We start from the raw sequence: 25,727 nt of genomic DNA, 5'->3' as shown, positions 1-25,727 counted from the left end.
TTAGTGAGAATTAAAAGTCATTTATTCAAGCTTAAATACTAGTAAAAATTTTGTCCATTTTAAATTTTGCCGCAATTTTTATAAAAATTTTGACAGAGTTCTGTTTGAAAACTGGAGTAAACAGTTCTTCAATTACCTAAAAAAACCACTTCCAAAAATATTTCACAACTCCCAACCTTCAAAAACTCAATCAACTCAGTTCAACACACTTCAAAATAATTTCACAATACAAAACAAGATTTCTCATCTCAAAATATTTAATATCTCCATTCACAAGCATAAAATGAGAAATTCATAAATACAAATATTAAATTTACAGAAGAAAATCCAAAAAATATTATTACAATTTATTTACAACTGCTCAACTACATTGATACATACAACATTTCCATATTTACATCAAAATTATCTACAAGGGTATAAAATAATACCCGTACAAAAGCTTGATGTGATCTTCAACTCAGTAGCAGCTCACTCTGCTGCTTTTTCCTTGCTCTTATCTGCGATAGCAAAATAAGCCATCGCTGAGTATAAAAATACTCAGTGGTGCACAATAAAAATTTAAAATGCAATAATTAAATCATTCATTGCCAAACACAATTTAAATGTTTCTCAATCACATTTCACAAATATTAAAGTTCATAATAACATCATTTTGTCAAATAATCTATTAAACACAGTTTAGTCAAACAATTTCATAAACACAGTGTTGCTAAAGTCATACACAACTTAAGCAATGACACAAAATTTCCGATCAATGCCGTGTTGTACACCACGACAAAGCAATCTCAACCCCATTAATCGAAATCAATGAGGGAGGTGGCTAGCTAGCTAATGAGTACTCATCCGATCTACAACCTCAACTGGTAAGCCAGAGAGGGAGGAAAATAAATGATCTCAACCCCATAAATGGAGGAGGAATAATAAGTAACTGTCATGCTAAGTGTGAATCAAAAATCCATTTCAAACATTTCATTCAAATATTGCATACAAAAATCAAATCAATTTCCAAAGTTACAATTTGATCACAAGGTGGCAACACAAAAGTTCATAAATTCATAATGCGTACTAAATCAATTTTTCAAGGATAAAATGCTTAAATAGGGTTTATTGTGCACAAACCTCAAGCGAGTCGTCCCTTAGCCTCGACTCGGTTCCTCGGGTTCCTTCCCGATATTCTTTTCAACTGAAACACACAATTTTACAATGTTTCAGTACTAGAACTTAACATAAATCCAAAATAAATTTAGCTTCACAATTACCTAGCTCTAACGTGCTAAATTCGACGTTCTTTAAATTTTGTGTTTTGAGTTACTATTCACTGCATTATTTATGTCAAATAGTTGACTTTCTAAGGCTTAATAGGTATGGGAACTCCAACTTCACCCACATACCACATTTTGGTCATTAAACTTGTTGGTTTTGGTCATTTTCTCAAAGCTTAGGTCATTTTGTCAAAATTGCCAATTTTCGGTTTGGTGCTCCGAAGTTGCACTGTTCCATTGGTCAATCTACTATTGGAATTTGGCAAAAATTCCTTCATAGAAAATGTTCCTTATTGTCTTAAGTCTATTCTCACTTTTGGATCACCCCAATCGGAGTTTTGTAGCTCAAGTTATAGCCAAAATACGCCATCGCTCACGCAATCGCTCATACTGCAACTATGGTTCTAGCAGGTTTTTGATCCAACTTTGTTCAGTAATTTGATTAAGTTAAATTCATAATTTGATCTAAATTTCTTCATATGAAATGTTCTACTATGTCTTAGGTTTTCATTGGTTTAAGAATCACCTAAATCAGAGTTTTCTAGAGAGAGTTATAGCCATTCAAACATTACTGCTCAAATGGCAATCCTGCAGTTTTGCAGGTACAGTAACTCAACTTTGCTCAATAATTTGAATGGGTTAATGGCATAATTTGGGTTGGTGTTCTCATGAAAGTTTTAGATCTATATCTTATCTAATTGCTGGAAAAATTTCAGGTCAATTTGACCTGTCTAGCTCGAATTATGACCAAATGAACAGTTACTGTTCATTTGGTCAATTTGGTGCAGTAGCAGCCTGCTCTCATTTCACTTTGGTCAATTGGTTCACCAAGTTTTAGTCAATTTTTGGCCATGGTTCCTTAATGAAAATTGTGCTATTTTATGTCTATTTTCATCTCCAATTGGTGGCATATCAATTGGACTTGTAAAATTCCCGTTTTGGTCCTTCAAAGTAGGTTTGGTCATGCTTTTGACCTACGAATTTGACTCCCATTCTAATAATTCCCACACATTTCCTTTGGTCATTATTGACCATTTTTCAGTCCACAATTGGTCAAAGATATCATTTATGCATTTCTCCAAAATTTGGTTCACAAACCCTAACATTCAAACCCTAATCTCACTACTTTGTTGCAATCAATCACACTTAATGGTTTTAATGCTAATCATTCAACTAAGGAAGGTTTCTAACTCATTCAAACCCATTAAATTCTTGCAATTCATACTCCCTTCAACTAGGCCGAAATTTCAGCATGGGTCCTTCCCCCATATTTTTTTCATTTAATCAAGTTCTAAGCTCATTTCAAACACTAATTATGCATTTAAATGGAAAAATAAGGAGTTAACATACTAACCTTAACTTAAAGCTTCAAATCTCTAGCTTTAGCCCTTCTTTCTTCTTATACTCTTCTTCCTAAGTTGAGATTGCAAGTTCTAGTGAGGTATTTAAGGGAGTTATGAAGGTTAGGTGAAGAGAATTAAGCTTAAGTGTAAGCTTAAAGGAAGAAAATTCCATGTAGATTCATGGAGGAAGTGGGGCGGCAACCAAGGGAAAGGAAGAAGACAATTCTAATTTTTTTTTTGTTTTATTTTCTTTAATCTTATCCCCTTTTTGAAGACCAAAAATCCCAAATTAATAAAATAAATTAATTAATCCTTTATGACATCATGCATGATGTCATCACCTTTGACTTTTCCATCTTCTTTTTTTTTCTATTTATTTTTTTCTATTAATTCTTTAATTTAATTCTCGATTCCGAAATTTTCTTTTCTCCGATTTTATTTGACAGTTAGGTCATGAGTCAGCTCTCGGGGTCAATTGACCAAAGTGCCCCTCGCCGGTTCATCCCGGTTTGTAAATAATCCAATATTTCTTCGGGCTCCCTGACCTAATTATTTGACTGACTTAACAGTTCTTTTTCGTGATTTTCTCTTTTCCACTGTGTTCATAAGGGTCCTAAGGACCGCAGCGTCACTTTTTACGGTTTGAAATTTGAGTTTAAAATGACTTCTGATCGTTCGAGGAGGTCACTCATCGTGTGACTCTCGGCTGCTTAACCTCTTATGTTCTGTTTTTCTTATTTATAGTTAACTAATTAAACATTACTAATTATTTGTGTTTATGGCTTCTCAAGTTGTCTTAAGTGTGGCCCTAATCCCATTAATTATCCGGACCGACACCGGTCACCGGAACAGTGAAATCTACCAGGCTATGCAAACGGGGGTGTTACAAAATATTTCTAAAAAAGAATCTAGTTGTTACCCCTTTTGATATTTCACCAATGATTTGATCCTTGGGATGATCTTTCTTGAAGGTCGAATCCTTGGGAAGTTTTGTTGAACTCCTTGATATGGAACTATTTGACCTTTTTGCTCTTGGAGCTCAACTTCATCATCTCCCAAAGCCTTCAAAGGATCTTCCTTCAATTGATCTTGATCTCCACTTGATTGAGGATCTTTAAGAGTCAACTCATCAAGGTCATCTAAAACATCATCATCACAAGAACATCCTTTCTAGGACTAAAGGGATTAGCTTAACCAAATACAACATGCATTGACTCCTCAACAACTAGGGTTCTCTTATTAAAGACTTTTTATGCTTTACTAGATGTAGAGTACCCCAAGAAGATACCTTTATCTGTTTTGAAGCCAAACTTATCTAAATTATCCTTGGTATTCAAAATGAAGGACTTATAACTAAAAACTCTAAAATAACCTACTTTAGGTTTATTGCTATTCCATAGCTCATAAGGAGTTTTCTTTAAAATAGGTTTAATTAAAACTCTATTTGAAACATAACAAGCTGTATTAATGGCTTCCATCCAAAAATAAGTAGGCAAGTTATATTCATTTAACATAGTCCTCCCCAAATCTAAAAGAGTTCTATTTTTTCTTTCAACAACACCATTTTATTGGGGAGTCCTAAGAGATGAAAAGTTGTGAGTGATCCTTAAATAGTAATATTATTTTTTAAATCTTTAATTTTCAAATTCTCGACCATGATCACTCCTAATAGAAGAAATTTAAAAACCTTAAAATCTTTCAAAATCATCAAAACATTCATCCTTATGAGCAAGGAATGAAACCCAAGTATACTTAAAGTAGTCATTAACAATCACAAAAGCATAATATGCACCACCTAAGCTAGCTACTCTAGTAGGACCAAAGAAATCCACATGCAACAATTGAAGGGGTCTAGAAGTAGATACCTTATGAATTAATTTAAAAGAACTCTTAACTTGCTTACCTATTTAGCATGCATCACACACCTTGTCCTTTTAAAATGGATCTTTGGAAGCTCATCAACTAGCTCATCCTTGTTCAAGTTTGCAAAAAGATCCATGTTAGTAAGTGCAAACCTTCAATGCCAAGTCCAAAAGTCACCACTAATAGACACAAAGCACTTGACATCCTTGTTAGACACAATATGCAAATCAATAACATAAATGTTTTCAACCCTTTCACCAACAAACAACATTTTATTATCACACATCCTAGAAACAAAGCAAGATTTTTACTCAAATATAATTCTGCAACCCTCATCACATAATTGACTAACACTTAGTAAGTTATGCTTCAAACCATTAACTAAAAGAACTTTGTCAAGGATAGGAGAGTTTTCCTTACCAATCTTACTTATCCCCATATTTTTACCTTTACCATTGTCACCAAAGGTCACTTGCCCACCTCCATCGTTATTTTTAAGAGAAAGGAAGAGATTGGCATTTCTAATCATGTGCCTTGAACATCCACTATCCAAGTACCACTTGCTCTCAAGCTTTGAGGATTTCAAGCACACTTACATATAAATGTTAAACAACTTTAGGTACCCAAATGTACTTGGGTCCTTGGAGTTAGTAGTTTTGTCATCATTAAAATAAAATAATCTATCATATCCAATATGGACTTTTCTAATGGCACACCTATAGTTGGTGTGACCAAACTTGCCACAATAGTGACAATGACCATTGAACCTTTTTGTTCTTGGTCTATAAGCATAAAAGTGTGCATAAGGTTTCATATAACCAGTCTTTTGTTGTCTATTATATGCATGTGAGCATGAGGCGTGGTGAGTGTAATGATGGTTGTGAGACCTAGTAGCATGTCCCCAATAGGAGTTTGGCCTAGATGCAAATCTCTTAGATATAGATGCCCTATTAACATTTTGTATAGGGACATGTTGATGATATGAAGCCTTTCTAGGTTCATTGCCACTAGGTGTCTTTGGCTCTTGTCTTTTAATATTAGACACATTTGGACTAGACTCTTGGGGACTAGGCTCACTAGAACAAGTTGCTTTAATAAATATGGTCTTGGAAGGAGGTGCTTGGGCAAATTTACTATGGCTAAGTCCATACTTGGTGCTAGGAGACCTTTGAGAGTCCAAAATTGCATCAAGTTCATCCTTCCCTTCAGCAAATTTAGAAAGTGAAGTTTTTAACTCAACAATTTTATTTCTCAACTTCTCATTTTCTAAAGAGAGCTCATTTAAGGATTTTTGCATATTATTTTCTAAAGGTTTAGCATCCATAGATGAGGTCTCATTCTCCTTCCTTAAACTAACTAGTTCATTTTTTAATATTTTGTTTTTCTTATGACTTAACTCAAGTTCATCATTTATGACTTTAAGAGCATTAATAAGTTTATCATAAGAAAATTTAGCAACATTATCACTTAAAGTTACCTTATTGGAGCTTTCCTCCATTGCCATGAAGCATATTTTGGCAACTTTATCACCAATCTCCTCATCTTCGGAGTCACTTGATTCATCCCATGTTGCTTTGAGTGCTTCTTGTTGAACGTCTTGGAGGGCTTCTTCAACTTGGGACAATTTTTTCTAATGTGACTTGGCTTGTTGCATTCATAGCATATGGGAGGATCCCTTTTGCTACTCTCACCCTTATCTTTCTTGAAGTTTCTCTTTGGAATGAACTTCTTATTTTAGAAGAGCATCTTCCTTATTTTCCTTGTTACTAGAGCCAACTCTTCCTCATCAAGCTCTTCATCTTTTTCACTTGAATTTTCAGAAAACATTTTAAAAGCAATGTTCTTCTTGGCTTTACTTTGTTCCTCCACTTGCTCTCTTTTGAGAGTCATCTCATAGTCAATGAGATTTCCTAAAAGTTCATTAAGTTGTACCTTACTTAAGTCCTTGGAATCCTTGAGTGAGGTTACTTTAGGTAGCCACTCCTTAGGAAGACCTCTTAGAATCTTCTTTACAAGCTCCTCATTTATGAATGTCTTCCCAAGGGATTTTATTCCTCCAATGATCTCTATAAATCTATCATACATTTGACTTATAGTCTCATCCGATTTCATCTTGAGCAACTCATATTGATAGATTAGGGAATCCATCTTGTTCTCCTTTACTTGACTTGTGGCTTCATGAGTAATCACAAAAGCATCTCAAATCTCCTTTGCGGTAGACTTTATACACACTTTGTTATACTCACTTTTACTTAAAGCACAAAATACAACATGATAGCTTTGTCATTTAAAGCTTCTACTCTCTTCTCTTGCTCACTCCATTCACCTTTTGGTTTTGCTACATATACATCTTCTACTATTTTGGTTGGGGTGAATGGTCTACTCTCAACAAAATCCCATAAATCTACTCCTTCCGATTTAAGAAAGTAATACATCCTATTTTTTCAATAAAGAAAGTCATTGCCATCAAAGAAAGGAGGTCTTACCACAGATTGGCCTTCTTGTGCATTGAGGGTTGCCATTGATCTTTGCTCCAAGCTAATTAAATCTTTTTCAAATGGAGACTAGCTTTGATACCACTTATTGTCCCTTAAGCAACCCAAGAGAGGGGGTGAATTGGATACTAATTAAAATTTTAGAGACTAGAAGAGATTAATGAAAAATAGGCATAATAAAGGGAGAAGGAAGAATAAAGACACAATCGATTTAGAGAGGTTCAGTTGTCCCAAGCCTACATCCTCTCCTTAAGGCCTTTCTTGAAAGTTAACTTCACTAATCTTTCTTTTTTGAGTGAAGAACAAAGCCACAAGAGCAAACCCATGCTCTTTAACAAATCCCTTTTACCACAAGAGCAATTTAACGCTCTAGCACGCTCTAAATACAATGAATACACTCAACAACTTCAATCTCACTCTCATAACACAATAAATATAGCTCAATAATAAGCTCTTAAGAAATTAATTGAAGTAGCTTAAGTTCTAGAGAGAGAAAGTAGGAAAAGCTTAGAAACTCAATAAATTCTCAAATAATTAGTTGTTGTAACTTCCCTCATGTCATAAAAGGTCTCTATTTATAGTTTTAGCAAGAAAATAACTCTTGGTCGTGTATTAAATGCAGTTATAACTGTTTAACCATTTTATTAAGTTACAGAAACTCAGATTCGGCTACTGAAATCCCTTGCTTCAATTGCTGAAAGTTTGGGTGCCAAAACTTTATATTTAAAATCTTGACTTCAACCGTCGAAGTTCTTATTAGATAAAAAAGTATAAAAACTTAGAAAACTCATAACTTTTTTATCCCGAACTCAGATTTTGATCCGTTTAAACTATTGGAAAGCTAATTCAATAAACTTTTCAACAAAATTATTTTCAAAACCAAAATTTGCATTTCTCAAAAATGAAAATTTCATTTTACTCCCCCTTGATTAAGAAATAGGTAAAAATAAGAACACTAAGAATTTTGCAAATGCCTAAACTTGAGTCAACACAATCAATTAATTGAGATTCACAAAGTATATAAAAATAAAAATTTACATTGTAGAGTCTTCATGATCTTTGCTTTAATTTTTTGCTCTCTTTCAATCTTGATTTTGAAGCAATTTCACAATTTTGAATTTAGGATCTACAATCTTAACACAAACACTTTCAAGGTAGATTAGTAGCACACTAATTATTTATTATCATCAAAACATAGATTAGGACCCCTAGGTCCAATAGTTAACTTAGCAAGATGATCTTGTCACACCCTGGTTTGACTCTCCACACCAGCATGATGATTAAATATTGTCTCTATTTTGAGTGCAATGGGAGGTGGCAGTGGATTGTCCAATGATTTGTCTCATTGGGTGCCATCTCGAGTTCGGTGATAGGTCCCTTCTTATAGAGTTGGGTTAAATTGAGAACGTCAACTGGTGGCCTCGAACCTCGTGTCTAAGGGGGTTATGACCATCATATCCAGAGAGCCTCATTTTTTTATTATTAAAAAAATTCATGAGTTTATTGCTTTATTAAGATTATGAAGTTCATTGCATGTTAATTATAATGTAGCTCGTGCTTGTTAATAATCAATACATGTTAATTGAATGGAAATAGTCTTAGTGAAATATAGTAGGCAAAACATATGCTTTGTGTAATTAATTGTAATTGAATGTAAAGCTAACAAATGTTGATTGGGACCATATATATAGTGAACTTTTGCATTTGCACCTTATGTTTCACTTATCATTGCTTAGGTTTAGGTACACAATATAGACTATTGATGTGCTATATATTTGTGTCATGTAGCTATTTATTTTCTCCCTTGACATGGAAACTACTAAAAACATTACAATTATAATATTTGAAGCATGAAAATTCAATATGTCCTTGAAAAGCAAAAAGTGCTGGAGATATTGATGCATGACATGACAAAACCTAAGGAAGGGCAAACTACTGAGCACATAAAAGATCACGAGATTTTTACCTCTTGAAAGTGAAAGAACAATCTTGCAAGCACTACTTTACTTAGTGCAATAGCGAATGACATGGTGCAACCCTTCAAGAATTTAGAGCTTGCCGCATATGGGATGTTGTCAAGGAGAAATTGCGTGCAATTTATGACCAATCTGAGGCAACTCACCATCAAGTTTGATACTTTTAAAAAGCTTCCAAACAACACAATGAAACAACATTTTAGGTTGATGGCTAATATGGTGAGTGAACTCAGGAAAGTTGGTCATGAATTAATAAATGAGCAACTAGTCCATCTGTCATACGCTCCCTCCCTTACACTTAGGGACGCATGAAAGTTTATTCAATGCACAATACGAATAAATTGCACTATTTTTAAATTATCAAATTGAATTTCTTAAAAATAAAAATAAAACCAAATTCATTAGAAGAATTGAAATAAAATTTTAAATTAAATTAGTTTATTAATTTTTTGATTTAACTAAATTATTCTAAGCCTAGTAAAAGGTTAATTATTAAAATAATGTGATTAAAAATATATTTATCAATCTAATGTGAATATGAAACTATGTAAAAAATAGAATTTGCTTAAAAAATTGCCACTTAAAAATATATTTTTAAGTAAAGTCACATCACATCAAAATGTTTAAGAAAACGCAATTTGAAATAACATTTTTTAAAATAGTGTCACATACTGTAAAAAAATACAGAAATTACTAAAAATAACATAATTTGAAACATCATTTTCTAAAAGGATATCACATCACATTAGATAGTGCAGAAATTGCTTAAGAAAATACTATTTATAATGACGATTTCTAAAACATTTATCCAAATTTACTTAGAATCTTGAGAATGCTTGAAGTTCAGAGAATGCATTATCTGTCCATTGTATCGTCCACTCTGTAGTTTAGTTTTTTTTTTTAATAAACTTACTACAAGTAGATAACAAAGTGAAGAAGATGTAATTTTATTAATGTGAAACCTCAATAATCCAATTGACAGTATACATTCAGCTTAAATAAAAAGAATAATAACAGAGGTTGCTGAAAAAGAGGAGAAAAATAATGAAGACTATCACTTGGAAGGGAACGAATTACCCAAAGAATCTCAACCACAAAGACTCATTCAAATATACAATATTTACAGAATTCACCTTATCACTCCTTTACTCAAGCCTAAAAACACGGCATCCTTATTTCTCCTGAGAGGCGGACTCGTCCTTATTACTCCTTGAGTTAATATCCCCCCTCAAACTATGTCCAGGGTGGAGACATAGTTTGCGTCGAAATTGTGCTAGGCGAGCCTTTGTCATGGACTTCGTAAATATATCAGCGATTTGATATGCTGAGGGAATGTATCTTGTGATCAAAACCCCTTGAGCAACACGCTCTCTAACATAGTGATAGTCAAGAGCAACATGCTTACTGCGTGAATGTAATACTGGATTGACTGTTAAATGTAGTGCACTAAGATTATCACCATATAAAATAGGCGGCTGCTTGGGATAGATTTGCAAGTCCTGTAAGAGATATCCAAGCCAAGTAAGCTGTGAGCCATGGAACGATACTCGGCCTCGTGCTAGAACGCAGCAGTGTGTTGTTTCTTGGCACACCAGGAAATGATATTGCAACCAAGAAAAGTACAGTAGTCTATAGTAGACCGTCGTGTGGTTGGACATCCGGCCCAGTCTGCATCAGAAAATGCACTAAGAACAAGTGAGGTATCTTTTTTAAAAAATAAGCCAAAATGTATTGTTCCTTTGAGATATCGTAATATACTACGAACATATTTTAAGTGAGACAAAGTTGGTGTGCATGAATCGAGAAATATAGTTGACACTATAGGACAAATCCGGTCGGGTTAGTGTCAAATACTGTAACGAACCCACAAGCCCTCGAAAGAAGGTGGGATCACCATCGTGTCGGTGTCAGAATAAAGATCGTGTGTTGAACAAGTGGAGTGGGCATCGGTTGACAATCCACCATCGAGCTCTTTCCAAAATTGAATAGGCATAACGGGTTTGATTGATTTGTAACAGTCGATCGATTGAATTTGAATGCCTAGAAAATGATGCAATGGCCCAAGGTCTTTCATGGAAAACTCCTTGCTTAAGACACGCAAAAATTCTGAACTAGAGCCATAGGCGATCTGTTAACAACATATCATCCACGTAAATTAATAAAACCAATACACTGTCGATGTATGCATGACAAACAAGGATGGATCAGCTAAACTGCAAAAAAAACCATAATCGATTAAAAACATACTCAACCTATTAAACCAGGCTCTCGGAGCCTGTTTTAAACCATACAATGCTCGCTGTAATTTGCAAACATGATTAGGATAATTAGGATCTTTCATTCCAGGTGGCTGATCCATATATAAATATTCTTTTATAAATCCAAGCAAAAATGCATTATTCACGTCTAATTGTCGAATTTGCCAATTTATCACTAAAGCCACAGAAAGAACTAAGCGTAGGGTTCATGGTGTAATAACAGGAGTAGGTTTGTGTAATCAACACCATCTAGTTGATGAAACCCCTTGGCAACTAGTCTAGCTTTCAATCTATCCAAATGCCCATCAGAATTTATTTTAGCTTTAAAAACCCACTTACACCCTATTATATTTACATGCGCTGGTCTAGGAACAAGTTCCCAAGTGTGGTTTGACCTTAAAGCTTGATACTCCTATATCATAGCCTGTTTCCAACCTGGATGTGCAAGAGCAATCTTAACAGTTTTAGGCTCAGTAGGTATATCAGGAGATATAGACACATGTAAAGCATACTTTGGGTTTGGCTTAACTATTCGGGTGACACAGTGACCATCGAATGTCGAGGTGCAATGCTTCGTCTGAACTTGTTCGGTGATATTTCGACCAAAGATGATGAGCAGGACTTGAGGAAGCAACTCTTCTTGATCCGTATGAATGTTGGTAGACTGATTACATCAATCATAGAAGTACTGTACATGAGTATTAGTTGGAGATGACAAACACACCGAGTCTGATTCAATTGCAGCAACTTGTTTACCAACATCGTCCTCTGCTGCTAAGGAATTTTGAACTATGTCTTCAACTCTATTTGACAAAAACAATGGAGGTGGAGGCAATTGCTCTGCTCACTGTTCTAGATGCATCCGTCATCTTGAACGACATCAGTGTGAATGATGAGCTGCTAGTGGAGACTCACTTGTAGGATCGGTCTGCTTCATGATCTCCTATAGTCCGATTGTCATGTGTTCTTTGGTATAGGAACCGTAATACATCTGGACTGCACTTTCTTGAACTTAGTGGAAAATCGTAATCTCACAGATGGTAACCAAGAATCCATAAGCTTGTCAACAAACATTTTATTAGGAGATGCATTTATACGGAAAAACATTTTCATCAAAGCTCACATGTCGAGATATTATTATTTTCTTAGTTTTGGGATTGAAACATTTGTAACCTTTGTGTTTTTCACTATACCCTATAAAAACACATAAACAAGACTTAGGATCAAACTTATGACCTCTTGTGTCCCATATATATGGAAAACACTTAGAACCAAAGACACGTAGGGAGCTATAATCAAAATGAGTTCCATGCAATTTAAAATATGGTGTTTCATTCCCTAGCAGTAGGCAACCTATTTATTAAAAAAGCAGATTTGAAAAGCATCGACCACATAGACAATGGCACAGGACTATGATACATCATCGTCAATCCTAATTCACGAATAAAACGGTGTTGTCGTTCGACAGCACCTGTTTGCTCGGGTGTATGAGGACACGACACTTGATGTTTAATACCTTGTGAAAGAAAATGTGAAGATAAAGCATTATTCAAAAACTCACCTCCTCCATCGGAATGGAAAACCTTGATGGTCTTCCCAAATTGTCTTAGCACAAACTGTTCAAAAGCTTTATAAGCAACAAAGAAATCCGATTTTTTCTTTAGTGGTATAAGCCAAGAGTATTTAGAATAGTCATCTACCAAGCAAGCATAATATTTAAATTTGGCAAAAGATAAAGCAGGCTGGTCCCAATAAATCACAATGAACTTTTTCAAATACTGGTACTTTTATTGGAAGACAAACTAAATGGAAATTTGCTCAATTTGCCTAATTGGCACTATCACATAAAAATTTAGAATGCAAGGAACCTTTAACATCAATAAGGTTCTTATTAAACAAAATAGAAATCGCAGAAGGTTGAGGGTGTCCTAATCGTTGATGCCATATGTCCATTCTGGACCTAAATCGATTGGAAAAATATGCTTTGATTCACGACAAGATATAAAGGTTATTTTTCCGTGGTCCTTGTAGCATTGTCGTCATTCGATCCTTAACGAAATAGAAACATTAGAAAATTCACAATTCACGGGATAATCATCACATTGGTGGCCTCTGAGTAAATTCTTTTTAGGCGAGAGCAGAAAAGACATTTGAAAGTGATAATTTTTGCTTACATTCTATAGGCGTCATTCCAACACCATCGATGGATAGAAACGTTCCATCGCCGATGGTTATGGAATCAGTCCATAATAGTCGATAAGTTTATGGAATAGATTTTTGTTACTGTCATATGATTCGATGCACGAGTCCGCAACCATCTACAACATCGGTATCCAATGTGAGTGCCGAAAGAGCTTGGCGGTCGCTTTGTTTTTCTTGTGGAATCCACCAAAGAAATCTTCGCGATGTGACCATCTCATTTGCAAGATTGACACACTTCGTTCTTATACTGACTCGTTCGGTGGTGTCATTCTTCTACGACCCGGGGAGGTCGCCGTTGGGAAGAATACGACTCTTTGTTTGGAAAAGGGTTTTGCGTTCTTTGGGCTTGAAAACCACGCCCTTGGGAATTAAATCTAGGGCCGATTCGAGGAATTCTTGGATGAATTATGTTGATTTCCATAAAAGCCACATGCGAAATTTGATCAAGACCAGATTCGTTGTGGAAAACCACACTCGTCGGGTCTAAATTCTTAAGTTGAGAGACCAGTTCATTAAAATTGGGTCGCGGTGGTTTAAGCATCGTCGTAGTAAGCGTTTGGGTCCCGGTCGTAAGGAGACAAAAGACTTTTTCTTCATCGGGTACTTTTTTCCGATAGCGGCTAAAGCGTCGCAGAGTTCTTTAAACAAACGCAAATGTTGGTGATGGACCGATTTTCATCTTTGCGAAAATAGGTCAATTGCGCCCTGTCTGAGGGTAAATTCCCTCTCTTGAGAATCTTGTGCATATGCATCTTTTAATGCACTCCAAAGCGATGAATGCTTTCTAGTCCGATGACAAGTCCGAGTGATTCCTCACTAAGGGTGCCATAGATCCACCACGAAGTAATCTATCGGACTTTTGCCACGCCTTGAAGATGTCCGATTGTTGTGGTTGATAGTTTTACGGAATTGGATTGGGAGGGTAGCAATTTACGATCTTCAGAAAGCCATTAACCAAATGATCCGACAATTCACGACTTTCATTAAACTCAAAAGTTGTTCTCTCCACAGAGGATAGTTTGATTGTTTGAGCTTTAAGGTAACAAAATTGGCTACATTCAGAGAAGAAGCCATGGTGAGCAGATCGTTGAGGCTCTGATACCAAGATAACAAAGTGAAGAAGATGTAATTTTATTAATGTGAAACCTCAATAATCCAATTGATACATTCAAATTAAATAAAAGAATAATAACAGAGGTTCTTTGAAAAAGAGGAGAAAAATAATGAAGACTATCACTTGGAAGGGAACGAATTACCCAAAGAATCTCAACCACAAAGACTCATTTAAATATACAATATTTACAGAATTCACCTTATCACTCCTTTACTCAAGCCTAAAAACACGGCATCCTTATTTCTCCTGAGAGGCGGACTCGTCCTTATTACTCCTTGAGTTAATACAAGTAATGATTTCTCTAGCTAATTTTTATTTTATTATTAATATAAGTAGATTTTTTTAATTATTTGGAAAAAATTTTTTAATTAGAATTTATTGTGTTATATTCATTAATTTTATAATTATTTATTGTATTAAATACACAAGAAAACATTTTTTTAGTGTTGTCATTATTTATAAAGAAATTTAAAAGTTGAAATGAATAATTCTAAATAATTTTTTTTTTGTAAATTTTAGTTATGTTAAAATTTTGACATTTAATATATGTATTTTATGTATAAAAAAATTCTTCCTAATATTTCTTTTAATATAACTTGTACGTGGTGAATTTCAGCATTTAATTAATATATATATATATATATATATATATATATATATATATATATATATATATTTCATATATACAAGAAAAATGCTTTTTAATATTTTTTTTTCAACATAACTAAAATTTACATAAACTAAATTTATTTGAAATTATTTCTTTTATTTTTTAATTTTTGTTCTAAGAAATGACAATAAAATATATTTTCTTATTTATTTAATATGGAAAATAATTATAAAATTAATAAATATAATGGAATAAATTCTAATTAAAAATTTATTCCCAAAAAATTAAAAAAATAATTATATTAATAATAAAACAAAAATTATTATTATTTTTATTTATATTACTAACATTTTATTGTTGCTATAATAAGTTTATAAAAAAAAAGATTGTAAAGTAGATAATATAATGAATAAAAAATAAATTCTCTAAACTGGAATTTCATGCATTCGCAAGGTCTAAGTAAATTTATATAAATACTTCAAAAAATATCATTTTAAATGACATCTTCTTGAATAATTTCTACATTTTTTTGTTTTGAGAAGTTTTACATTAATATGACATCATTTTAAAAAATTTAATTTCAACTGACTTTTTTTTGAGCAGTTTTTACATTTTCTGACCGTGATATTACTTAAATATATATTTTTAATTTTTTTTAAGGAAATATTATTTTTATAACTAATTTCATATTTACACTAAATTTGTAAATAAATCACATTATTTTAATAATTAATCTCCTTATAATAAACTTAAAAAACCAAGGTGGTGTTATAGGTAATCTATGTTTTCCAGCTGAAAACAACAGATGGTTATAAAATTGTAGGCATCTGAGAAATAAAATAATGAGCAAAAAAAGAAGAAAATGAAAAGGGACAAAAGAGGTTTCACGTCCAACAAAAGCAAGTCAAACTTCAAAGGCGAAAAACACAAGACAATGGTAGCTCGGTTTCTTAACTGCGCACAAATGGTTTCACATATCATCAAAACTTGAAACAAATAAATAAATAAAGATAACAATAAATGTTTTTAAAAAAAAAGCCAGTAACCTTCGGATCAGTAAGGACAGGCTGGAAGGATCCAAAACGACAGGCTGGAAGGATCCAAAACCTCTACAACCCCACTTCCATTATCATTTGGAGAGCTACAAGATCAACCCTCGAATCTCTCTCCCATTGTATTCTACACTGCACATATTAGCACGAAGAAGAAACCATTAACGTACAATTACACTTCTTTTTTCTTTTCAAAGGGGAAGAAAGAAAGAAAAATAAAAATAAAATAAATAAAGAAGGTTGTAAAAAAGCAAGAAAAGGAGGCAGCCTTGTTCTTCTCTTTCTTTTTCTTTTTGGGTTCTATAATTTTTTTTTTAATTGGTTTTCCCTTTTCTTGTTGCCAGTGCTAAGCATCTTTTCTTCACTTTTCCTGTGATTTTGCCTCTCACATCTCTCTCCATTCTTTCCTTGTTGGAATAAAACTTCGTTCCCTGTTGTTATTCTTGCTTTGGCTTCTTTCTTCTTCTTCTTCTTCTTCTTCTTCCTCCCTTATTAAGCTTCAACGATAATTTGCCTCGTATTTGTTGTCTCTCTTCCTTTCTAGCCATTTGGTTCTTTGATCAGTAAAGTCTGATTCCTTCTTTATTTTTTGGGTGGGGGTAAGGGGGAGGGTTTCTTTTTCTTTCATTTGATTTTTATTTTAAATTTGCTGCCTTTACAATCTGGATTAGCTGCAAGATCATTTTCTTGGGAATTTACGGTGCTAATCATTTCTGGGTTATGTTGATCATCCTGTAAAATTCAGTTTTCTTTCTCAGCTGCATCTCAAGACTGGGAAATTCAGTTTGTTCAGCTTCATATCCTTCAATTCAGTTTACCTCTTACTTGTTTCTTGTCTTTCATGTTCTTATATATATATATATATATATATATATATATATATATATATATCACAGGACCAGGTTCTTCTCGATTCTCTTTCCAGTAAATATCCCGTGGACATTTCTTTCTTCAGCTTCAAGTCCTTGAATATGCCCTTCCACTTAATTACTAATATTATTACTTTTAAATTCACTTCAGATGTTCTAAATTTCTCTACTTTTATTTGAGTTTTTTGTTCATTCCTCAGCTTTCTTGATTTACTAGTGATTTCACGAATTATCTTTCTTCTTGGGTTTTTGTTTCAATGGGAATCTGTCATGGAAAACCCATTGAGACCCAACAACATGAATCCAACAACCATACACTCTCCTTCCAAACCGACTTACAACCACCAACTTCCCACACCAGCAAGGCCTCTAACCCTTTCTATAGTCCAAGTCCCTTGCCAAGCCTCTTCAAGAACTCACCTGCAATATCGAGTGTAAGCTCCACTCCCTTGCGCATTTTCAAGAGGCCCTTTCCACCTCCTTCTCCTGCAAAGCACATTCGTGCATTGCTTGCACGAAGGCATGGCTCTGTTAAACCCAATGAGGTCCCTATCCCTGAGGGTGATGACAGTGAGATTGCTCTTGACAAGAATTTCGGGTTCTCCAAGCAGTTTGCGAGCCATTATGTGCTTGGTGAGGAGGTGGGGCATGGTCATTTTGGGTATGCTTGCTCTGCCAAGGCCAAGAAAGGCAGCATGAAAGGCCAGGATGTGGCTGTCAAAGTTATTCCTAAGTCTAAGGTTCAGTTCTCAACTTCTTATTGCCTGTGATCTTTTCTTTTAGAGGCTTAGTTTCATCTGCTTAAAGTAATTAATTTTATTGCAAAAGCAATACTGAATTCTATTTCTATTATAGATTAATTTGTAAATTTTAGAGCCTTGAGTGATTTATATTTTGATGCTGCTTTTCGTTTCATTAAAATCCTAGTCTGTCGGTGAACTTTCACTTTGTCCCTTCACTTCCCTGTAACAGCCCGTATGATATTTTAGAGGAAATTTGTTACTGAAATTTAGCATCTCCAGGACTTACTTTTTGCAGCTATTTGTGTCGATGCTTATTTTCTGCTGCTAATATCCCTGTTGCAGTTATTTACCGTTAGGTGTGATCAGGAAGACCTACCCTGGATTGATCTCAAAAGTCCTTAATTTTTCCAACAAGACTTCTAATCATTTATAACTTGTATGTCTTCATGTTCTTTTGACTGATTTTCTTTAACACGAAAGGCAATAATGTACTATCTGATGATTGATGTGACTGCAATTGTCTCAAGTCAATATATGATTAATGGGAACCCATGCTCTCAGTTAGTCGTGTCTATGATTTGGTTTTCAGCTTATCTTGTATAAATGACTCTGGAAAAGAACAAACTGTTTGTACGGTTCTCATGGAAATGGAAAATTTTTGCAGATGACCACTGCAATTGCTATTGAGGATGTTAGACGAGAAGTACAAATATTACGAGCTCTAACCGGACATAAGAACCTCGCACAGTTCTATGATGCCTACGAAGATGATGAGAATGTCTATGTTGTGATGGAGTAAGTTTAGATTGCCTCATTTTTTTTTACTCTTAAAATGTATTTTCTTGTGCTGTTCTTGCATTGATATTACAATTAATGTGTTAACTTTTAAAATTATGATCTAGACTTAGATTAAGTTCTTTATATTGGCATGTGCAAAGTTCTTTGGATTACCTGGTTGTTATTACTTAAGTGCATGTTTGGTAGGGTTTAATTGAACACAATGTAATGAACTGTATCTTCGTTCATTTTCTATTGAATTTTTGTTTGATTACATTCATTTCTTTCTTACCTAAGATGCACTTCTTCATTTCTTTTGGTATTTATTATTTCTTCTAGTTACAAAATACATCCACTAGTTAGGTTTCTGAATTGATCATGGCATGATATTGGAAGATGCAATTTGGAGCTTATCATCTATCTGCTTCGTAATTTTTTAGGTTGTGCAAAGGCGGTGAACTATTGGATAGGATACTTTCAAGGTAATTTACTTGAAAATACATATTTCTTTTTTTAATTTTTTTTTGTATATATCTCTGGCTTGTTCTGTGACATTCTAATTCACTATCTTCAATTCATGTTCCAGGGGTGGAAAATACTCAGAAGATGATGCAAAGACTGTTATGGTTCAGATATTAAGTGTGGTTGCCTACTGTCATCTCCAAGGTGTGGTTCACCGTGATCTGAAGCCAGAGGTAATTAATTCCTAAAAATATTTGTTTTTACATATTACTTTAACTAAGAAATTAAGCTTTTTAATCATTTTTTCCTTGGGTTTTGCATGAAAATGATTATAAATGGAATTTATTGACTTTTAGCATGGAAAATAATTTACAAATTCAAAATGTAATACAGATGTAGAAGGTGAGAGACTTTTATGATGACATTTGCTAGTAGAATAATTCCTGAAAAATAGTTTGGGTGGGGAAGTGAAATAGGTTGTTTTTCACGGTGATAATTTTGAATACTATTGGTAAAATCTCACATTGGATTGGAGCTATAGTGATCGTATTGCACATTATATCCCCCTGAGATGTTTCAAGTTTTGATTTTCATGTCTTGTGCCTGGACCAAGCACAACTTTCCTGCTGTACTCAGAAGTCTCCTTTTCTTCTAATGGTTATGCATGTCTTAGATCCTACTTTTCTTCCTCAATGCTCTGTAGTATATAGCTTAGTTATATAAGAAAGGTTCCCTGTGTTCCTGTGATTTGAACTCATGGCCTCTAGGCCATGATAGAGCAACCTTAGTATTACCTCATGGTTCTTCCTTTTTACTTTTCTAGATCAAGAGCTAGATGCTTTAATTATTTTACCAATATATCTTGTGTATTTGAATTAATGAGAGTATGTCAAAAGTTCTGCTCTTAACTATATCTCTGCTAAATTGTATTTTTTCTTATATGGGCATATTCTTCTCTCTAATTGTTATGTGCTGTGTTTCACATCAGAATTTTCTTTTCATTACTGAGGAGGAGAATTCCCCATTGAAGGCCATTGATTTTGGACTCTCTGACTATGTAAAGCCAGGTAAGAAATACTGCTGCCCTGGCCCCCTTCCTTCCCTTTTTGGTGGCAAAACGGATTGGAACTTGATTATTAGATTATTTTGCAGATGAAAGGTTGAATGACATTGTAGGAAGTGCATATTATGTAGCTCCTGAAGTTCTTCATAGACAATATGGGACTGAAGCAGACATGTGGAGTATTGGTGTAATTGCTTATATTCTTCTATGTGGCAGCCGGCCCTTTTGGGCACGGACAGAATCTGGGATCTTTCGAGCTGTACTCAAAGCGGATCCAATTTTTGATGATGCTCCTTGGACATCTTTATCCCCCGAAGCAATAGATTTTGTGAAGAGATTGTTAAACAAGGATTATCGTAAGAGACTGACCGCTGCTCAGGCCCTAAGTAAGTTGCTGAATTTATATTTTGTTTCAAGTCCTGATTTGATCTCCAATTATATGATTACATAATATATCAATTTCAACAATATTTAAAATTCTAATGATTGCTGCCTTGATTTTTGTGTTAGGTCATCCATGGTTAGCCAATCATCATGGCGTAAAAATCCCATTGGATATGATAGTATACAAACTTGTAAAAGCTTATATCTGCTCATCTTCTCTAAGGAAATCTGCACTGGGGGTAAGTTGTCTAGTATAGTGACCAATTAAAGTAAAAAAGACTTATAGTGACCGGTTAATATAAAAATGGACTTGCTGATATCCTAAATACTAAAATTATTCATGACAGTAAAGAGTTATACACATACATAGAATATTAAGGATCTGTAGGTAATCCAGATGCACTCAGTTTCAGTTGCAATGGATTTGGACCATTCTACAACTACCCATAAAGCAATGAGTAAAATCAAGTGAAGTTTGTCCACATCATAAATTACAAATTAATTAATGCTAACCTTTGGAGTAGAAAAGTACTTTTGTATATTTCATTAACGTCTTTGATATAAACCTCTGATCTTTTCTCTCAAAACAATGACTATACTAAGGATTGTTACCATGACAGGCTCTGGCAAAGACATTGACTGTAAACCAGCTAGCTTACCTTCGAGAACAATTTATGCTGTTAGGGCCAAGCAAAAATGGGTTCATTTCTATGTCAAACTTTAAGACGGTGCACTCTTTTACTTTCCATCTTTTGGGATTTGTCACTTGGCATATGTCTTTTAGGCATTGCCTCATGTCATTCTGAATGTTGGAATTAACAGGCAGTAATAAGGAATTCCACAGATGCAGTGAAGGATTCAAGGGTCCTTGATTATGTTAGCATGGTACTGCTTCAAAAATATTATTTTTTAATTCAAATATTTTAAATTTTTGGCTTAACAGTGAAGCCTTCCTATTAAATTTAATTTTGAGAAGAATTATACTTTGGGTCTGGTGTCTAATAGTCTACTGTTGTCTTTTTTCAGGTTGGTTCAATTCAATATAGAAAATTGGATTTTGAAGAATTTTGTGCAGCTGCCATTAGCGTTCATCAACTAGAAGGAATGGATTGTTGGGAGCAACATGCAAGGCTTGCCTATGAGTTGTTTGAGAAAAATGGCAACAGACCTATTATGATAGAGGAACTTGCCTCAGTATGCTCTCTCTCTCTTTCCCAACCCTCCCCCCTCTCGCCCCCCAACACCCCACCCCACACCCCCCCTTGCCCCCTTTCTCTTTTCATGGGTGTAGTTGTGTCTGTAGCATGTGTTCTTTTATATCACTGTGTGCCTCAAATTTCCATATACATGGGCAAATTATTAACGGGAAGTAGTGCATTGTAGAGCTACAAGTATTGGGGTAAAGCATCACAGAAGAATGAGAATGGGCTCAGGATTGAAATAATTATTAAATCTAAATAGCCCCAGATTTGACTGGCAGCTGATCTTCACCATGGACTAAATTGTCCAAGTTAACATTAGTCTTTCAGGAACACTTTGATTCAGATCTTTGAGTTGCAAGTTGTCCTTGTAAATAAGGATGATCAAGCAAGGACTTTGGCTTAAAGTTTCCAATCATGCATACTCTTACAACTTGCAAGTGTATATCAATGATTGAACGAATAAAAAAAAATATGCATTCTGTCATCTTCAGTTTCTATCCAAGTTCCAAATAATAAATTTCCTTTCCATTTGTATTTACAGGAGCTTGGTCTTAGCCCATCAGTACCAGTTCATGTGGTTCTCCAAGACTGGATAAGACATGAAGATGGCAAGCTAAGTTTTCTGGGGTTTGTCAGGCTCCTTCATGGGGTTTCTTCGCGCACATTTCAGAAGGCTTGAAAATACAACCTATAAGAGCATTTTATTTTTCCATTGCCTTTGCGCTTCTTGACCTGAAACATTGCAAGGGGATACAATGGCATGCCCAGTTTTACCCAAAACAAGCCTGTGTTCTGTTGATCACTACAAGGGTTGCTGCAAGTTAAAGCTTTAGCAGTTGGGGCATGCCTTAGCTAAGTGGAACCATTTCTGACATGGTCTCATGTCAAGTATTTTTTTTCCTCCTTTTTGTTCTTACATATAAAGTTTTTGTTTTTCTTTTTCCTATGATTGGTGCCACTGGGATTAGATTATTGTACAGATAAGGGTAGATCAAAATGTGTTTTTAGGTTTAGCAGACGGCTTTAAAGTTGAAGTTAGTTTTTCTTTTCTGGTTTTTGGTTTATCCTTTGTGTATCCGTCGCACTACATTCTCTAATAAGTTTTCTTGTGATCTGCATAAGGTCATCCATCAATCTGCATTCTGAATTTTTACTGTGATTCGATACTTGTTTTCATTTTCTGAAGTCATGTAGAGACTAGGATTTCTTCTTTCTTTTTTTTTTTTAATTTTTTTTTATTTTTTAAAATTATTTGGAAACAAAGAGAGTTAGATGATACCCATGACATGACTCTTTCAATTCCATCCGTACGATTCTTCATTTTTCTTCCAGCATGCTTCATGATGATCAATTGACTGAATTTTTCAATATCTGTTCTTAGCTTTCATGGTTCAAAAGACTGCCTTCATGTATCTTATGTTCAAAGGACTGCCTTCAAAGGATATTTTTACATTTAAATATGTTTTGGATTCATGCAACGATAACATTTACTTTTAAAGCATAGTTTTAGGATAAATTATAACACCACACTTAAATATTTGACAAAATAAACTTTTGAATTTAAAAAAAAAATAAAAATAGTGCTTTTTTTTTTCTTGTTATGTTTTTATTTTTTGTAAAAATAAAATAAGTAGTCGTAGGAGAGAGGAGAGCATATATATATATATATATATATATATATATATATATATATATATAAAAGTTTCTTGAAGAACTAAAAATATATAAAAGTTTATTGAAGAACTAAAAATTCAATTTAATCTTGCAGGTGAGAGATTAAAAATTTACATTTTTTCAAAACTTTAACACTTAAAATAATAACAAAATCACAGCATATACTGTACAAAAATTAATGACTACTGTACACATTAATCACTATCAGAAAAAACTTAAACCCATGATTTAAATTTTACTTTAATTATTTTTAAAATTTAAATAAAATAAAATTTATAGGATATAATTATCCAGCTTTTCATGTGCAAAAATAACGTCACTGTATTTTCTAATAGGATTACTTTAGTTGGTAATGATGGAAGTTTTACTTTCTTGTCAAGCACGATTTGACTTCATTGGAGATTATTTTTTTATTATTTATTTTAAATATATTAAATTAATACAGGAAAATGCACGAAAATTGTAACTGAGAATATTTTTAACCATAAATTAAAAAAAAACTATTAAATTAGTGATAAGTTTCCATTTTGTAGAATAGAAAAGGAAGTAGATAAGATTCAAAAGACAGGAGAAAAGCTCGGTAGAGGTTGTTATAATGATGAGAATAATGAGGAATAAGTATGCTAGGGACATACCAAGGGATATTTAAAATAAATTATGGTGAGATGATATATTAAAGGAGTAGTAAAATCTCAATCTAAGTGCTAATGTGTCAGAAAGTACTTCACATAATAAAAAGCTTTAGGAAAAAATCAAGATACTTTCATTATAGAGAAGGAGTGGGAAATGATAAGATCGCGTTAACTAGGTTGTCAGGGAATACAAATGTTTTTGTCATATAGGAGGAGAGACTCAGTTCACTTTCCAATGTTAATAGATGGTGTAGGGTACACTTGGCACTTGAATGGAACTCTAGATAACTAGTTACATAAGATTGACAGGAGTTGGTTTAAGGACCTTAGTAATAACACGAAATAGATTGAAAATTCGAAGTATCATGGGAGTGAGAAGATGCATAGGTATTGACCATTGAGGTCATAGGACAAGTAAAGATTTCGAACGAGATGTATATTATAGGTGCTATAGGAAAGCATCTCATAAGATACTATAGATAAGGACTATAAGTCATGTATTTGAGGAGAAGAGATTATTGAAATAGAGGAATGGGGACTAAAGTCACTAAGAGACATGTTAAGGAATAATGAAAGTAAGGTAAGCGCCAAAGTTAATTGAAGTTATGAGATATCAAATCAAGCGCAGTGGAGTTATAGTGAGTACTAGAGATGTCAGAAAAAGGTAAACGAATAGTCAGATGTGATGGTTTAGTCTTAGAAGGAGGACGATAACTGGCGTACTACAACAGGGGCAGATAGATGTAAAATGTTTTTAACCATCCATGCAGATCCAAGGCGAAAAGATATAGAGTTTGTAGTGGATGATTATGTATTCCCGAAAGTCACCTCAATGAAAGGAGTCATGAGGTTTGGGAAGAAAGGCAAGCTAGCACCTAGATACATAGGACCTTTTGAGGTCATTGATAGAGTTGGAGTAGTTGCCCACCGATTAGAGTTGCCACCAAGCCTTTCTTATGACTACCTAGTATTCCACATCTCCATGCTAAGGAAGTATGTTCCTGACCCTTCACACGTGCTGCAACCAGATGTAGTAGAGTTGAATGAGAACCTGACATTTGAAGAGCAGCCTATAGCCATAGTGGACTATCAGATGAGGCAACTAAGGTCAAAGTAGATCCCTATGGTTAAGGTTTTGTGGAAGAGCCAGTCAGTGAAAGAATGCACCTGAGAGTCAAGGCAGAATATGTGCAGCAAATACCCCTACTTATTCAATGTGTAGTCCTATATTTTTATTCTGCTTTATGTAAAATTTGATGATAAATTTTTTATAAAGAATTAAGAATTTAAATATTATTAATCTCATTTCATTAACAAACTTTTGGAAAAAAAAATGTTGCAGCAATTCAACAAATATGATCACGCAAAACTCGTGACACTTCCATTTCAAAAGGAGGTATCTGATGTGTTACTTCGCAACTCATTTATTTTTCCTAAATGCCAATTTCTAATCCATACCGTTTTGGTTCTTTTATTTTATAAATTTTTGTTGTTTGTAAAATATATTTATTTTTAAAAAATAAAAAATAAAATTTTGCAATATAGAAAAATAATAATTTTTTTTCTAATTTCATCAACTTATTTTCTAAGAAATAAAATTTTAAAATCAGACAATAAAAATAAAAATAGAAAACAAAATTGTAACACCCCAAATTTTATTATTTATGAGTATTTTTGATATTTTAATTTTATTTAAATTTTAGGAATTTTTTTGAGATTTTTCGGATTTTAAAAATCGGGTTC

General features: G+C 33.8%; 2 protein-coding genes and 1 long non-coding RNA gene across 3 annotated transcripts; 2 read left to right on the top strand and 1 right to left on the bottom strand.

Moving 5' to 3' along the window:
- Positions 1-239: 239 nt before the first annotated feature.
- On the bottom strand, positions 240-1,261 carry LOC131178514 (uncharacterized). Its single transcript, XR_009147434.1, has 2 exons — positions 1,123-1,261; positions 240-500 (listed from the first exon to the last, which is right to left on the bottom strand). It is a non-coding gene; the product is annotated as an uncharacterized LOC131178514 (long non-coding RNA).
- A 14,990-nt stretch (positions 1,262-16,251) lies between these two features.
- Positions 16,252-22,812, top strand: LOC110657488 (CDPK-related kinase 1). The gene is made up of 11 exons (XM_021814708.2): positions 16,252-17,787; positions 18,455-18,585; positions 19,008-19,049; positions 19,154-19,262; positions 20,018-20,096; positions 20,182-20,478; positions 20,603-20,715; positions 21,097-21,204; positions 21,299-21,361; positions 21,503-21,670; positions 22,220-22,812. Exons 1-11 carry the CDS (start codon positions 17,305-17,307, stop codon positions 22,355-22,357), a joined length of 1,731 nt encoding a protein of 576 aa, XP_021670400.2. The 5' UTR covers positions 16,252-17,304; the 3' UTR covers positions 22,358-22,812.
- A 1,823-nt stretch (positions 22,813-24,635) lies between these two features.
- LOC110657483 (uncharacterized) lies at positions 24,636-25,101 on the top strand. Its single transcript, XM_021814702.2, has 2 exons — positions 24,636-24,648; positions 24,755-25,101. Exons 1-2 carry the CDS (start codon positions 24,636-24,638, stop codon positions 25,099-25,101), a joined length of 360 nt encoding a protein of 119 aa, XP_021670394.2.
- The last annotated feature ends 626 nt before the right edge of the window (positions 25,102-25,727 follow it).

Source organism: Hevea brasiliensis, chromosome 3, assembly GCF_030052815.1.
Source record: "Hevea brasiliensis isolate MT/VB/25A 57/8 chromosome 3, ASM3005281v1, whole genome shotgun sequence".
In the NCBI taxonomy this organism is placed as follows: domain Eukaryota; kingdom Viridiplantae; phylum Streptophyta; class Magnoliopsida; order Malpighiales; family Euphorbiaceae; genus Hevea; species Hevea brasiliensis.
This window is presented reverse-complemented; position numbering and strand designations above follow the sequence as displayed.